General features: G+C 53.9%; 1 protein-coding gene across 1 annotated transcript; it reads left to right on the top strand.

Moving 5' to 3' along the window:
* Positions 1–9,207: 9,207 nt before the first annotated feature.
* LOC142076162 (olfactory receptor 14J1-like) lies at positions 9,208–10,164 on the top strand. Its single transcript, XM_075138540.1, has one exon. It carries the CDS (start codon positions 9,208–9,210, stop codon positions 10,162–10,164), a length of 957 nt encoding a protein of 318 aa, XP_074994641.1.
* The last annotated feature ends 4,508 nt before the right edge of the window (positions 10,165–14,672 follow it).

Here is a 14,672-nt window from a genome sequence, read left to right as displayed (position 1 = left end):
AGGTTCTCCCTGACCCCAGAAATAATTCACATCAGGTGCAGGGCTGCCTTACAAGTACCCCCAAACAGCCCTGACCACATCTTTGGCATCCCTTTTCATTTGCCCCAACCCACGTTCTTCCTTTTTACTCTCCTAATACCTTCCAAAAAGAACAGCCTACCTTGGTAATCCTTTCAGAGCAGGTTTCTCAATAGGTGTCAGCAACCATGTACAGAGTCTGCACATCAGCCAGGCATCAAAGCCACCACCACAGAAATGGAGACGAGGCACTTGACCAGCTCCTTCAAATCAGGAATCGGTATGCCATGCCACCTGAGATTCCCTGGAACCCTAAGCTTTAAGTGCAGAGAAGTGTGAGTCCTCGTCAGGTATCCTGGCTTGTCTCCTGACCCATGTGGTGCTTCAGGCTGTGGAGAGAACCAAACCCAACTCTGTGACTAGGTTAGTTCCATTTCACATGCTGACATGCAGGGCAGATGAAGGGAGCTCACAACTCCAGGCTCTCTGCTGCACCGGTAGGACTTTGGGAACTGGAAGTGCAGGTACTGGTGGTGTAGCACTAATTCAAAAACACCCTTGAGAGCTGCTCTATTTTTCCTTGGCTCCAAAGCTCACCCTGCTCAGATTTTGAAAGGACTACTTCAAACCTCTGCAACCAAATCTCTACAGCCTTCTCTCATCGAGGGTCTTGTACCCCAGGAAGAGGAAAACTTCCAATTCAGGCATCAACCCATTGCCCAGCCTGCCTGGAGAGCCGGGACAGTTGTGCCACACAACAGCCAGCCTCAGAGGGAAGCTGGAGGTAGTGTGAACTGAAGGGGTTTTGACTCAGATGGAAGCTCAAATCCCGAGCTGGCAGGACAACGTTGGCTGCAGTTAGACATATGATACTTGTCACGACTGTGAGCTCAGACCTCGTTGGCAGAGTTTCTCACACCTCACTGAGGAGGGCAGGGTGTCGGGGAGGTGGGAGCACGCTTCTGTTTCCCTGATCCCAGGACAGTGCCCAAACCATCCAAACCTTGGCCTCTGGCATCCCATTACATGCAAAGCTGGTGGGCCTTTTGTCCATAATCATGTTAAAATGCATCAATAATCCTTCAAGTGTCTGTGTGATTTCCCGAAGGGTACCAGTATTTTAGAAAAATAAAAGCCAATTTCAAAAGGGTTAATCTGCCTGAATATAAACACCTGCAACATAGCAGTCTGCATCTGTGGGTGCCCTTCTGGGCAGTGCCCATCAGATCGGTGTTTGCACTCTACGGCATGATACCCCATGCCCAAGTACATATCGAAGTGGTTCAGATGAAGGGCGGTCTTGCACAAGTCACCCTTTTTCTCCCCAGGTGGCATGGACGCTGCTGGTTTGCCTCTCCAGAGAGTGGCAGAGGCTGGATCCCCTTCTCAGGACAGACTCCTTGCCAGAAAGACACAGCCGCGGGGGGAACTCAGCAGGTTTTTATGGCATTTCACACAGCATCCCTTTTGATCCATTTGGTGCTTTTCTGTGACTGCTCTTTCTGCACAGACGATCACAAACAGAAAACGGTTTCATAAGAGGTGGTCAAAAAGGCCCTGTTGTGGACAAGAAAACTCACCATGAGCTCTGGAGCGAGCGAGGAAGTTTATAATGAGCACCAGGAAGAACCAAAAAGCTCAAGGCCTCTTCTGAAGAGCGAGAGGCCCTGAGCAGCAGTGATTGGCCATGGGTAGGTCTGGGAGAGAGGGTCGGGGGATGTCCGGGAGAAGCAAGGGGATGGCTGATGGCTTTAGCAAATCCTTACAACCATGCCTGAGCCCAGCAATGGACAGCAGTTGATGCCTGCAGGTGGGGAAGGAAGAAGAGGAGGATTGTCCTGGGAATATGGCAGGAAGAAAGGCCCTTCTTGTACAAACAGGGATGATAGAGACATTTCCATCCTGTGCGCATGGCTCAGCCTGGCAGAAGGGGAATGCCCACTGCTGGGGGGAATGTGCTCAGTAGTGCCCAATGAGCTGACCTTGATCTCTTTTCTTCCTTCACTCCCAACGTTTGGGTGGACCTCAGGGAAACATCCATGAGCTTGGAGAACGCACAAACCTCCTGGGCTGATGTCCCATCAGTGCAGGGGCAGAGGAAGTGTTTCTGAGACACACGGGCATGCAGGAAGAGAGCCGTGGGTGGGTGGCAGCGTGTGCGTTAAAGGAGGAAGAAGATGTGAAATAGCAGGGAGTGGGAGGGTGTCATGTGGAAGTGACATAGGTTGAGCTTTGATTGTGAGGCAGCAGAAGAAGGAGGATGTGCAGTTCAGTGCTGGGATATACAGATAAATAGAGGATTCAAGTGAGTCTGTGTGCTGGGACATCTTGGGCGATTGAGGAGCATTAGCAGGGCTTTGGAAGAAGCTGCACAGTTTGTGGAGAACTCACAGCCATCATTAAAACGTCCGAAAAACACAGCTTTGTGTTTGAAGACCTCGTCAATGAGGACAGAAAGACATCAGTAAAGCTGGGGACATGATGGGGTGAGAGTGAGGTGGGCAATCAGGGCTGGTGGTTAAAATCTGCAGAGAAAGAGGCACAGGCACAGAACAGTGTAGGACAGCCTGTGGTGGGGATGGCCCCTTTGTGGGGGCTGGGACCCCCCAACAGAACTGAAATCCTTCTCCTTTCGACTATGGCTGCTGTCTCTTCCGCCGTAGCCCCTGAGAGGACACCAGATCCTCACAGCCCCAGCACTTCCTTGCCTCCTCACCCACCCTCCACACAGCCTGGGAGGAGTCCTACTGCAGCCCTGCACTCGGCATCGCACCCCCCACATCTCCCTGCTCCCTGGAAGAGCCCTGAGCATCGCAGGAGGGAACGGATCCCCATTCCTAGGGCATGGGGGTCAGCGCTTGAGCATCTGGTTGATGAAACACATCAAGGCCTTTCACAGGTGCCTGCACATCTGATCTTCAACCTGTAAGCAGTGCCTCTGCGTTCCTGCTTCACCGGCCCCCAGAGACAGTCACCTGTCATCTCATTCCCTCCATGATCTCTTCAGTGATGGCCCTCAGGGGGACTAAATAACACCTGCAGAAACTTGGAGACGTGCTGCTGGCTTTTCCTTCTCCAGAGGCCAGTTCAGTCTTCTTTCAGTATCTGCAGTTCAGGAACTTGGCACCAGAGGGCTCATTAACATGCAAAATGCCCTACCCAGCCAAGTCTCTGGGCATAACTTTCCTTCATTCCTCTGTTCTTATGTGGTTAATGTGAGAGGTTTCAGGAGTGTAGTCAAAGTGAAAAGTTTTCAATACTAAATATCAGTAAGAAACCATTTCTTCTTTTTCCCCTTCTTCTTTTTCTGCTTACACATTCCGTGATAACAGAAAACTCCAACTGATATTGATCCTCAGCATCTCCTAACGGAGGCTGAAGATGTAGGGAAGTCAAGGTCCTGTATGTCAGACTGGCAGTCTTTGTCCCTACCTCCAACCCCACCATTTCTCCCATCAGCCCCCTGGGACTTACAGCACCTTTGTTCAAACCTGAGCTTTCTCCACTACAGTCAGTAGCTGCGTGTTTCAGCCCATTGGCACCAACTCCCACCCGCTTTGCTTGGAGAACGAGCTGCACGCAGACACAGAAGGATGTTTCTTAATTCCAACAAACAAAACCAAATGAAGGCACGGTTCAATAAAAAATGAACCACACTCCTCTGCTGTTTATTAAGTCCACCTTACCTCCTCTGAAGTCCACTTCCCACAGTGGATGGCCTTAGACCAACAGAAAACACATGTTTGTGTCAAGCACAGACCCCAAGAACCCCCAAAGCACTCCCTGCCCCAGACTCTGTTTCTCCACACTCACTCAGAGCGAGTCACACGCTGAAGTCATGAGCTCCCTTAATGCACAGAGGGAAGCAAAGAGGCAAAGTGCATGGAATGCTCTCTTTTGAATAGCCAAATCTGCACTAGTCCCAACATAGCGGGGTTACAAGAGCGTCTTCAAGTAGACTCTGCAGCACCTAGACCCACTCATTTCTCATTCTCCTCCAGTGCTGGACACCTTGGGGGCAATTGTCCAGGCTTCCCTTTCTGCTCAAGGGAGAGAAAGGAGTTGTCTCAACTGAGATACTTTGGCCTACCCTGCCTGTCCACCAGCTCCTGCTCCAGAAAGGCTCCTGTCAGCCCTGGGTAACATTTCCCAGTACCATGTGGGGTCTTCAGCTACCCCTGGGAATCTCAGAGGCAGTGGCCACCTCGGTGTGGGCAAGTGTATCAGTCCCTGAAGGAAGATGTTAGGCAGAAGTTGAAACATATGCAGAAACGACCTCGGTGTAATAAGTGTGTAAGAAGGCTTCATCTTGACAGCTTTGACACTGGTCTGTAAATTCTCATTTTTTTTCACAGGCCATGGACATGGACCAGCAAGCTGATGACACTTTCTCTCCCTCGATGTAAATACAGATTTCTACATCCGGTCCCTTTTCAATGGTAACATTTGAGTTTGCTCAAGCAGCTACTGATTTGATTCCTGTCCACTGAAGGCTGTTTTCCTCTAGAGTCGCCTCTAGGCGCAAAGGCCTGGGAGACCTTGCTGGTGATAAGAGCACATCAAATATCTCAGATCTATCCATGCCTACTCTTACTAGATTTAGGAGTGATCCCATATTATCTTTGCTTCTCCTTGAACTGTCCCTGAAGTAGTAACAGCTCATTATGGTGCCCTTGAATTTACATCCAAGTTTCAACTGAGTTTTCATAGAGACCATTTCTGTGCTTGGAGGATGCTGTCCTTGAAGACCAGCTGCACTGAGCTCTGCTGCCCTTCAATGCTGCTGACCACGAGACCGCACCAGAACTCCCCAGAATAGGCCAAAGTCTGCTCCTCTGATATCTGGCATCTACAGCCTTCAATTCTCCTTCCTGACTTCCCTCAGGAGCTGGGACCCCACTGTTTCAGTGTCAGGACAACCAAGGCTTACACTGACCTTCAGTTCACTGGCCAGCTCTCACCTGCTTGCAAGTGTCAGATCCAGGTTTGCATTACACTTGTTGGCCGATTTGGCAGCCATGCTAAGAAGTTCTCCCAAGACACTCCAGAAGCTGCCTGGACTCTTTGCATCCTGCTGTGTTCCCCTTCCAGAAAATGTCAAAGCCATTAAAGTCCCCCAGTGAGGCCCTGGGTTCTGCAGCCAGAGACTTCTTTGAGGTGCTCCAAAAAGACTCTGCCCTTATCATGCCTGTGGGTTCCTCATCTCCCACTCTTACGTAACTTTTACTGGCCCCTCCTCTGACCCACACTCACAAGGGTTCACCCAACATCTCACTGGCCCCATGAACGACCTCCAGACATCCAAACAACTTCTTCACTTTGAGGGAACCCCACTCCTGAGCCTTCCAGCCTGTCTCTCCTGAAAAGCCTGTACCCATCCATTGCAGCACCCCAAGCTGTGTCACTTGTCCCACCATGCCATGGCACTTCCTCCATGCATGTCAAAAAGCAGAGGCTCCAGCTCGTCCTGGCTGTGCCCCTGGCTGAGGCCATCAGTGCACATTTGGGCTGTAGCACTGCAGGTGCAGCCCCAGGCCAAGCTCTCACTTGGCTTAGGCAAACCTGGGACCAAGGTTCCCAGCCCCGGTGTGTGCAAAGGCTTTGCTTCACAGCAGAGACATGCCGGGGTGGAGAGCAGGTGGAAACAGAAAGCTGAACCTGGGTGCCAAGAGAGTGAGCAAACCCTGCTGTCCCCAAGGGCAGAGAGGACCAGGGCTGGGAAGGGCAGCCCTGGCAAGACATGGCTTTGCTGTCAGTGGGGTCTCTGCTGTCCCCGAGGGCCTTTGGTGGAGGTGAAGCTGATCTCCAGGAATGACAAGGTGCTCCTGACCGGCCACTGTGACAACTGTTGGTCTGGTCCTTGACTGTGTTCTCCAGGGGCTGAGTGAAGGTTGGTGGAGAGAAAAACCAGAAGTCTGAAGGTGTAGGCACATGTGTGGTGACCCTGGTGTGATGGGCTTCCTATCCATGGAGTGCCCTACCTCTACTGGAGAGAGAAGGGACGGACCTTGCCACGCTGCAGGGGTGGCAATCAGTTTCTGGCCCAAAGGCCCTGGATCTGTCGCAATGCTGTCTGGGTGTCTGTCACACCCTCGCTCTGCATGGGGATGGCTTTCCTGTGTAGGACCATCGCTGTCCCTGCCAACGGCATGTCGCTGTGTGTGAGAGCCTTGGCACCTCACCTACCATTACAGGCCTGCAACTGGCCTTAAATGGAATAACTGCCCTGAAGTGGATTGGGCAATGGGAGAATGTTCAGGACACCACCGCCATTAGAGCCAATGGAGATCTAGTCAACCTGGCGGATGGGAAAGACAGAGAGGAACTTAGCTGTCCCTGTGGTACATGACTCCATCAGATGAATCCCTGCGTAGGCTGCCCAGAACATAAAGAAGAGAGACAGGCTCCATCATCCTAAATGTGGGCATCTGATGCCATTTCCACTGGCCAAAGAGATTCACCTCCAGCCTCCAAGAAGATGCCCCCAGATGCTGCCCTGTCTCTCAGCATTGCTCCACTAGAGCTTGCAGCTAGCTCCAGGTATCTTGGACCACCTCTGGCACTCCAAATGTCCCCAGGTCTTTGCATGTGACCACGTCAGCCCTGGCCTCCATCTCCATTAATTAGCAGGGAGCTGAGAGAAGGAGCTGACATGCAGGTGTCTGCTGTGTGCACACCTGAGCTGAGGCCAGAGGAATCCCACCTCCTGTGGGCTTGTGCTGTGCGTGGGGGGCAGCTGAGCCCACTGCTAGCCCCAGGGCCACAACCATGGAATGGGGACTGAATCCCTTCCCTGGGCAGTGCTAAATGAGGTCCTTCCCTGTCCCTGTCCGGGTGTCCTGTCTACAGATGGGCCAATGAAAAGGTGATTCCTGGAGCTGACTCTTCTTGAGATGGGAGAAATGCCCCTGCTGGAAAGAAGTGTCTCTCCGCAGCTGAGGGAGGGACCATGAGTGATGGCTTCAGGCTGTTCCCAGCAGGTTCCCTGGAGGCGCAGGGACACGTGGAGGGAGCCCCGAGGGGGCAGAGCAAGTGGTGCCTTGGGCTGGTCCTCTGCTGCTGAGCTGGGCTGGGCTCCTGGGATGGAGGGAGCTCCTGGCAAGCGGGCAGCGCTGCAGAGAGACAGCTCTGCCCAGGAGCAGGGCTGGGGGCACTGCCTGCAGGCACCGAGAGGAGACCTGCGAGGCTGAGAGAGCTTAAAGGCAGTTGGGAGTGGGAGGATGCTGAGAGCTCACTGGGGGAGAATCTTCACAGCCCTCTACGTGGTAAGTCTCTGGGTGCGGGACAATGCAGCTTCAGTTCCTGGAGGGATCTCCGAAAACTGGTACATCTGACAGTTTATTGGTTCTGTCAGGAGGACTCACTCAGTTTCTGTAATGTAGAGGAGGAGGAGGTGCTCCAGAGCAGGGCTTCCCTGCTGCACGGTCAGAGGGACAGGGCATGAGGGCTGCCTTCTGCTGGGGGGGACTGCAGGGGTGTGCAGGCAGGGGTGCCCAGGGCTGTCCTTGCGAGCAGGGTCCCTGCACCCCAGGGGCTGTGTGCTGGGGCAGGGACTCTGCCGCCTGCCAGGCTCAGCACTCAGCCTGCCCGGGGAGCTCGCCACGGCGCTGTGGGGAGAAGCTGTGGGTGGAAGGAGCGAGCCCCAGCAGGGCAGGGTCCTTCTGCTGTCGAGAGGGTGCTGCCGGGGTCAGCCCTGCTCACATCTTCAGATCACTACAGGACTTTCCCAGAAGACTTTTGAAGAAGCACAGCAAGGCAGGGGCTACCTGTAAATCAAGTGTCCTGTTCTTTCTATCTTGTACTCTGGGTTGCCTGGGTGGGCAATGGGACATAGAAATTAATGTCTCATGTCAAGAGGAGGCACTGAATTTCCAAATCTGTTACTCTTGGAGGTGAATAAAGCAGGGAGTATGAGAAATCAACACACCGTGGCTTACAGACAGCAGCAGTACAACTTCTCCAGCCTCATCAGGGTTGGTCTGATGATCCCATCAGAGCCTGCATGGACAGAGAAGACATTGCGCAGTGCCCTGCTGCCAGGAGGGGTCTGCAGGGCAGAGCTGAGCACACAGCGGGTGGGATGGGGTCTGTGAGCACCGACAGGGAGGAGAGGTGGGGACAGGGAACCAGGTCTCGGCAGGGACAGCTCCAGGCAGCAGAGACCTGGGCAGGGGGTGGGAGGAAGCTGCAAACAAGCACCGGGGTAGGCTCCGTTAAGGCAGCTCTCATTCGGTCCTTCACTGTGGATGTCTTCTGGGCATTGTCTGCTGGGTAATGAGCTGACTCTCCCTTTAGGACATCCCATCTTCAGGACATCTGACCCTCTGCTTTGCCTGTCCTGCTGGGCTTGCGAGCTGCCCTCCAGAAAGGCACAGCTCTCCTGTAGGATCCCAGGGAGGGCTGAGCTTTCCCTTGGAGGTCAGTACTCTCCGCTCAGAGTCCTTTGCTTCTCTTGTGAGGGACGGTGTCCTTCTCCATCACAACTCCACCTCTGGGGTGGGAAAGAGAAGAGTGTGCAGATCTGCCCTCTGCAACAGTGCTCCCCTGCTTTCATCAGAGCCCAGTGGTTTGGTTTGGTTTCTTTTAGTGAGTAATTTGTGTGTGAAGTCATCTTTGAGGCAGCACAAGGGAAAGAGCAGGGCAGCTGGGTAACAGACTGATGGACACTGCAGCTCACCTGACTGCACTAAGCCACAGAGAGCTGAGCCCTTTTGCCTCTCCTGTCTCAAGACTCTTCACATTTTCAGTCATAGAAATGAGCATTTCTACCCCTAAAAAGAACACTCAGCAGATGTGGTGGTGGAAAATAAAAAACAGAGACAAAATTCTTATAAGGACACGCTAAGCCTCTCTTCTGCAGCCCATGCTCTTGAGAGTCATGAGTGCAGATACTGATCTTTTCCATTAAGGGCGGATGACATCTGACATCCCTTGGGAACATCGGAGCTGTCACAAACCAGCTGCCAGGTACCCACTGCAGCAGAGAAAAGCTGGCTTCTTGGCCGTGGACAGAGGTCCTGCTCCTCACAGCACACTCAGCCAGCACAAACCAGAGAAGGAAATGCGTTTCAATTTTAGGGGGGGGTGAATTTCTATGAAAAATGGAGTGGCTTTGCTCGAAGAAGTCTGTCATACTTTTTCCTTGTCTTTTCCAGTTTTGAACAGTACCCCTATGCCAAGAAACAGCAAATGTCCAACGGCAGCTCCATCACCCAGTTCCTCCTCCTGGCCTTCGCAGACACGCGGGAGCTGCAGCTCTTGCACTTCTGGCTCTTCCTGGGCATCTACCTGGCTGCCCTCCTGGGCAACGGCCTCATCATCACCGCCATAGCCTGCGACCACCGCCTGCACACCCCCATGTACTTCTTCCTCCTCAACCTCTCCCTCCTCGACCTGGGCTCCATCTCCACCACTGTTCCCAAAGCCATGGCCAATTCCCTCTGGGACACCAGGGACATCTCCTACGCAGGATGTGCTGCACAGCTCTTTTTCTTTCTCTTTTTCATTTCAGCAGAGTATTCTCTCCTCACTGTCATGGCCTACGACCGCTACGTTGCCATCTGCCAACCCCTGCACTACGGGACCCTCCTGGGCAGCAGAGCTTGTGTCCACATGGCAGCAGCTGCCTGGGCCAGTGGGTTTCTCAATGCTCTCCTGCACACGGCCAATACATTGTCACTACCCCTCTGCCACGGCAATGCTGTGGACCAGTTCTTCTGTGAAATCCCCCAGATCCTCAAGCTCTCCTGCTCACACTCCTACCTCAGGGAGGTTGGGCTTCTCGTGGTTAGTGTCTGTTTAGCATTTGGATGTTTTGTTTTCATTGTGCTGTCCTATGTGGAGATCTTCAGGGCCGTGCTGAGGATCCCCTCTGAGCAGGGACAGCACAAAGCCTTTTCCACGTGCCTCCCTCACCTGGCTGTGGTCTCCCTCTTTGTCAGCACTGGCATGTTTGCCTACCTGAAGCCCCCCTCCATCTCCTCAACATCCCTGGATCTGGTGGTGGCAGTGCTGTACTCGGTGGTGCCTCCAGCAGTGAACCCCCTCATCTACAGCATGAGGAACCAGGAGCTCAAGGATGCCCTGAGGAAAATGATGACAGGATGTTTTTCAGAAGCAACAAACTGCCTGTTTTCCTCTGCATAGCATTGATAATGTAACTCATTACAGCCCCAGCCTGCCTTCAAAAGTTTTTGGTGGTGGGGTGTGGGGCTGGGGTTTCTTTGTTTTTGTTGTGATAATGTTGTGCACAATGAAATGTTATTATTCATCCCACTTCTAATTCACTGTCTACCTTTTACAAACTGTGTAAATGAAGTATCGTGCTCTCTGTGCATTTAAACAAAATTAAGGACCCTGTAGTAACTTGTTTGTCTGAGATCCTTCCTCTGAGATATTTGTAAATCTGCAGGTTAAGAACCTAGGCGAAGAGGTAGAGAGGAAAAACAGCCAGGGAGCACCAGGTAGCACTGCTGCTTGGTCTTTCTGGAGCTGCTCTTTTTCCATTTCCACACTCTCCTCCTGAGCCCTTGTGTTGGTGCAAGGCCTGAGTGCTCTGGCAGCTTGGTCACAGCCCTGTGGTGTGGCAGTCCTGTGACCGCAGGCAGGGACAGGCAATGGGCACTTCTGTGACAGAGCTGGCCTCCAGAACAGCAGTTCAGCCATGAAAGGGATCTCCTTGGTACAGTGCCTGAAGGCTCAGGTCTTCTTCCAAAGTTTCTCTCAAGAACCTGCCCAAGGAATAGACTCTGAAGAGACTCCTTGCTTTGCTTGTATCTCCATGGGCTCAGTGTGATGAGGTGAGGGTCCCAGTATGGCCTTCTAGGGACTTAGGGCTGGTTCGGGTTTGGCTTGTTGGTGGCCAGCGCCCATGCAGATGACGAATGGTCTCCAATTAACCTTCCTGGGGCTCTACAGCATGTGACAGGGCTGATGGCAGGTGAACGTTTTTCTGGAGGGACTTGGGAGCTGCCAGGAGAGCACGGGGATCTGCAGGGACAGCGTGTGCCAGGGAGTCAGCAGTGACTGGAGGCCACTGAACACGAGCCTGTCCATCGTGGTGCCTCTCAGAGATAATATCCTAAATTTTTTGTGAAGCAGCAAACGAGAGCTCTGCCACCCCAGGGGCCACAGCAGGCACAGGAGAAGGAGTCTGGCGAGTGATTCGTTTTACCCTCAGTGCACTTTCATAGGCTGGATCCAGTGCGGCACCCAAACACATCTCAGAGCATTGGAATAAGGCAGGATACCTCTGGGCACCCTCCATGGCCACATAAGAGCTTGAGTGGGAGGCGGTCAGCGGCTGTGACCACCATCAGCTGGGTCTGCTCCCAGCTTGACCAGCAGAGCCCAACAGAGTCCCCCCATGGCCCTGGGCACCAGAGCCCACGTGCTCTGCAGAGCAGCACCCCCAGCTCGGGGGCTGTGAGGAGCCTGGGGAGAGGGTGCAGGAATGGCCGGCCAGGCCAGCGCAGACGTGTTCACCTGGGGAAAGGCTCTGTGGGGAGACGGGATGTCCCGGGAGAAGAGCAGGGAGGCACAGAAAGAGAAAGCCTTTGCTGCAGGTGCCAGCTTGGGGCAGGCTGTCCTGTCACTGGGGCAGCAGGAGCTGCCTGGGGAGCCCCAGGGCCAGGACTCTGTGCTGTGCTGGGAGCGGGCCTGGCCCAGGGGCTGCGGGCTGCCTGGCGTCAGGACATCCTGAGCATGCCCGCCAGAGAGACACTGTCACTGCCCGCCCTTTCCTCCATTTCCTTCTGCAGGGCCTGCCCAGAGCGGGCTTCTCCGCTGCGCTGGGCTGGAGTGAGAGCGGGGAGGTGGGGAGAGCTGGGGGAGAGCTGGGCTGGGCTGGAAAGAGTCCCAGGGAGGGAACCACCAGTTGAACCTGGAAAGTGTGTGAGAGTGCAGGGCGGGGGGACACCACAGTGTCCTTGCACAGCCAGGCTCCTGGCAGAGACATAAAGGAGCAGCAGAGCAGGGGCTGTGCCCGTGTGCGCTGGGCACCCCGCGGAAGCTGCCCCAGGGCAATTGTCACCGACCAGCCAGTAACAACCTCCACTTCCAGCACTGACCTCTCACCCCAGCTCAGAGAGGTTGGTTGTCCCTCCATGGAGGGGCACCGAATGACGAGGTCAGAAGTCCACCTTTGCACTGTACAGACGAGATGTAATCATGCACATCGTGTGCGTGTTGTAATACGAATCCGAGTGAGCCCAAATGCCATCATCTACCCCTGGGGGTGCCATGGAGGTCTGTGGGACAGACAGCGTCTTGAGGGGACTTCACGTTGAGAGTGACGTCCCCTGGGAAACCACCTGAATGCAGCCCCGGGATGTGCTTCCTTGAACAGGTCCCTGTGTCCACGCCTCGTGCTGTGGGGCATCTCAGAGGAGTGCGGAGCAGGGCGGCACAGCGCAGGGCTGAGGTGCCTGCCAGCCGCTGGGAATGGCAGCAGGAGGCCGGGGGGACACTGTGAGTGCTGCAGTGCTCTGCCTGTGCGTGTGCAAGGGAAGGGCTCCTGTCTCTGAACAGCCCTGTGTGTGTGAGGAGTGCGTGAGGCCAGCTCAGGCGTGGACACCTCACCGAGCCCTGACGTTTCCTTGTGCCTCTCCGGGAACAACCCCCACCGTCCCAGCTACATTCATCTCCCTGCCTTTGGACAGGCTCATTGCAACTGCCCCTGTCTGCTGCATCCCCCTCCCCTGCCTTTCTGGCCTGTCCCTCTCATCGCACACCATGGAAGCGGCAGGTGTGAGGAGCCCCTCACCTCTGCAGTCAGAAGGGTGCTGCTCCATGGGTGGCATTGCCCTCCCGAATAAGGCATTTCACCCTTTCACAAAGCACAGAGACCATTTAGGAAACATGAATACACTCACAGGCACACACACCTCCCTCTTTCCCTGCTCTGAACTTCCTTCACGATTTCTTTAAGCAAGTAACAAAGAAACAAATGTTCTTCCTCATTGGTGTGCTAAATCGAGATCAGAGGGGACAAGAAGGACCTTAGCCTTCCATGGAGAAACGTCAATGGGAAAATCAGACATCACCGGTGGAGTTTCCCCTACTGCAAACGGGGAATGTCCCCAACCCTTCAACAAATCTCTTCCTCGTCTCTCTCATGTCCTGCCCCATGACTGGGGTTGTGAACACGCTCGTCATTGTGCTCCTGGTGGCAAACCAGTATCCGATCAACCCTATGGACTTCTTCCTGGGGAATTTGTCCCCCCTGGATTCCTGCTACAGCTCCACCACCCTGTCCCAGCTGCTAGCCAGCTTTGTGACTGGGGACAGCACCATCTCTGATCACAGCGGCGTTAGTGCCATTTCTCGCACCTTTGACATGCACTGAGTGTTTCCTGCTGGTGGCCACATCCTACTACTGGTACCGGGCTGTGTGCCACCCGCTTCTCTCTGCAAGGCTTACAAACTGGAAGGTCTTTCTTTAGAAGGCAGCTGAACCTTTGCTAGGGTATTTCTGTCCTCTGCAGGAGTCACTTCATGGTTGTCCTAGATACAGTTCTGTGGGCCCCAACGTACTGGAGCACTCCTTCTATGATTTCTGGAGCTCTCACACAGTGACACCATGGCACTCACATGTTTTGCTTTCATAACCTGCTTTTTAGACCCAGTCCTCCTCTTCCTGTTACCGTGGGCATCCTGTGAGTGCATCAGAGGTGCCACCCTGTGAATTGCACAAAGAAGTCATTGAGGTCATGGGCCTGGCCAGAAGAAATCTCTTCTGGTTCTCTTCCGAACAGGCCCAGAGGACCTGGGCAGGTGTGCTGTGTCCCAGGCACTCCTCGGGAAGTGTGGGATGCTGAGAAGGCTTTTGGTGTGGGAAGGGGCAGAGAGGTGCTGGTGGAGCTTGCCAGTGTCATCGTGGGACCTCTCTCAAGCATCTTGGAAAGGCCAGAGTGGTCAGGGATGTTCCTTCAGAAAAGGCAGAAATCAAACCCACCTTCAAGAAGAGCAAGAAGAAGGATTGGGTCACAGGCTGCTCAGCCTGTGCTGGGCATTCTGTCACAGGCTGCTCAGCATCGTTTCAGTCCCTGGAAAGGTGATGGGGCAAATCATAGGCTGTTTCTGAGATGACTGAGCTTTCCTTGTTAGTGGCCAAATTGCACTAATCTCATCAAATCTGTGTTACTTGTCTTCCTATGCAAGCATATATAAAAATCTCTGTGTAAGTAAGTGTATAGAAAAATGTGTAGGTGGGCACAGTTACTCAACAAAATACATTTCCTACCAACATTCAGAATGGAGAAACTCTGTTCTGAGGAATTGCTGTATTTATACTCTTTGTCGCTATGTCCCCTGCCCGCTAGGACCACGTTTCCCTTAGCTGCCTTCCTTGTGCTGACAACCCTTTAAGAGAAGCCCTTCTGGGTCCTCCCAAGCAAGGCTCTGTGCATGCCAGCCTCCCCTTTGCACAGAGCTCACCTCCACCTCCTCATCCTCCTGCCTGCTTTTCTGAGGAGCCGTTGCCATCCACGGCTGCCCTCCCACCACTCGAGATGTCTCACCCGGGCTCTGCAGTCCCTGAGGGGAGCCCGTTTCTGCCTGTACAGCAGAAATGACAGCGCTGGGGAGTGGAGATGAGAGGCCAGCAAAGGGGAATCGGCTGGGAGGTTGGCTGGGAGGTTACTTGTGTTGCAGGA

Source organism: Calonectris borealis, unplaced genomic scaffold (assembly GCF_964195595.1).
Source record: "Calonectris borealis unplaced genomic scaffold, bCalBor7.hap1.2 HAP1_SCAFFOLD_35, whole genome shotgun sequence".
In the NCBI taxonomy this organism is placed as follows: Eukaryota; Metazoa; Chordata; class Aves; order Procellariiformes; family Procellariidae; genus Calonectris; species Calonectris borealis.
Note: the sequence above shows the minus strand (reverse complement) of the source record. Positions and strands in the feature narration are given on the sequence as shown.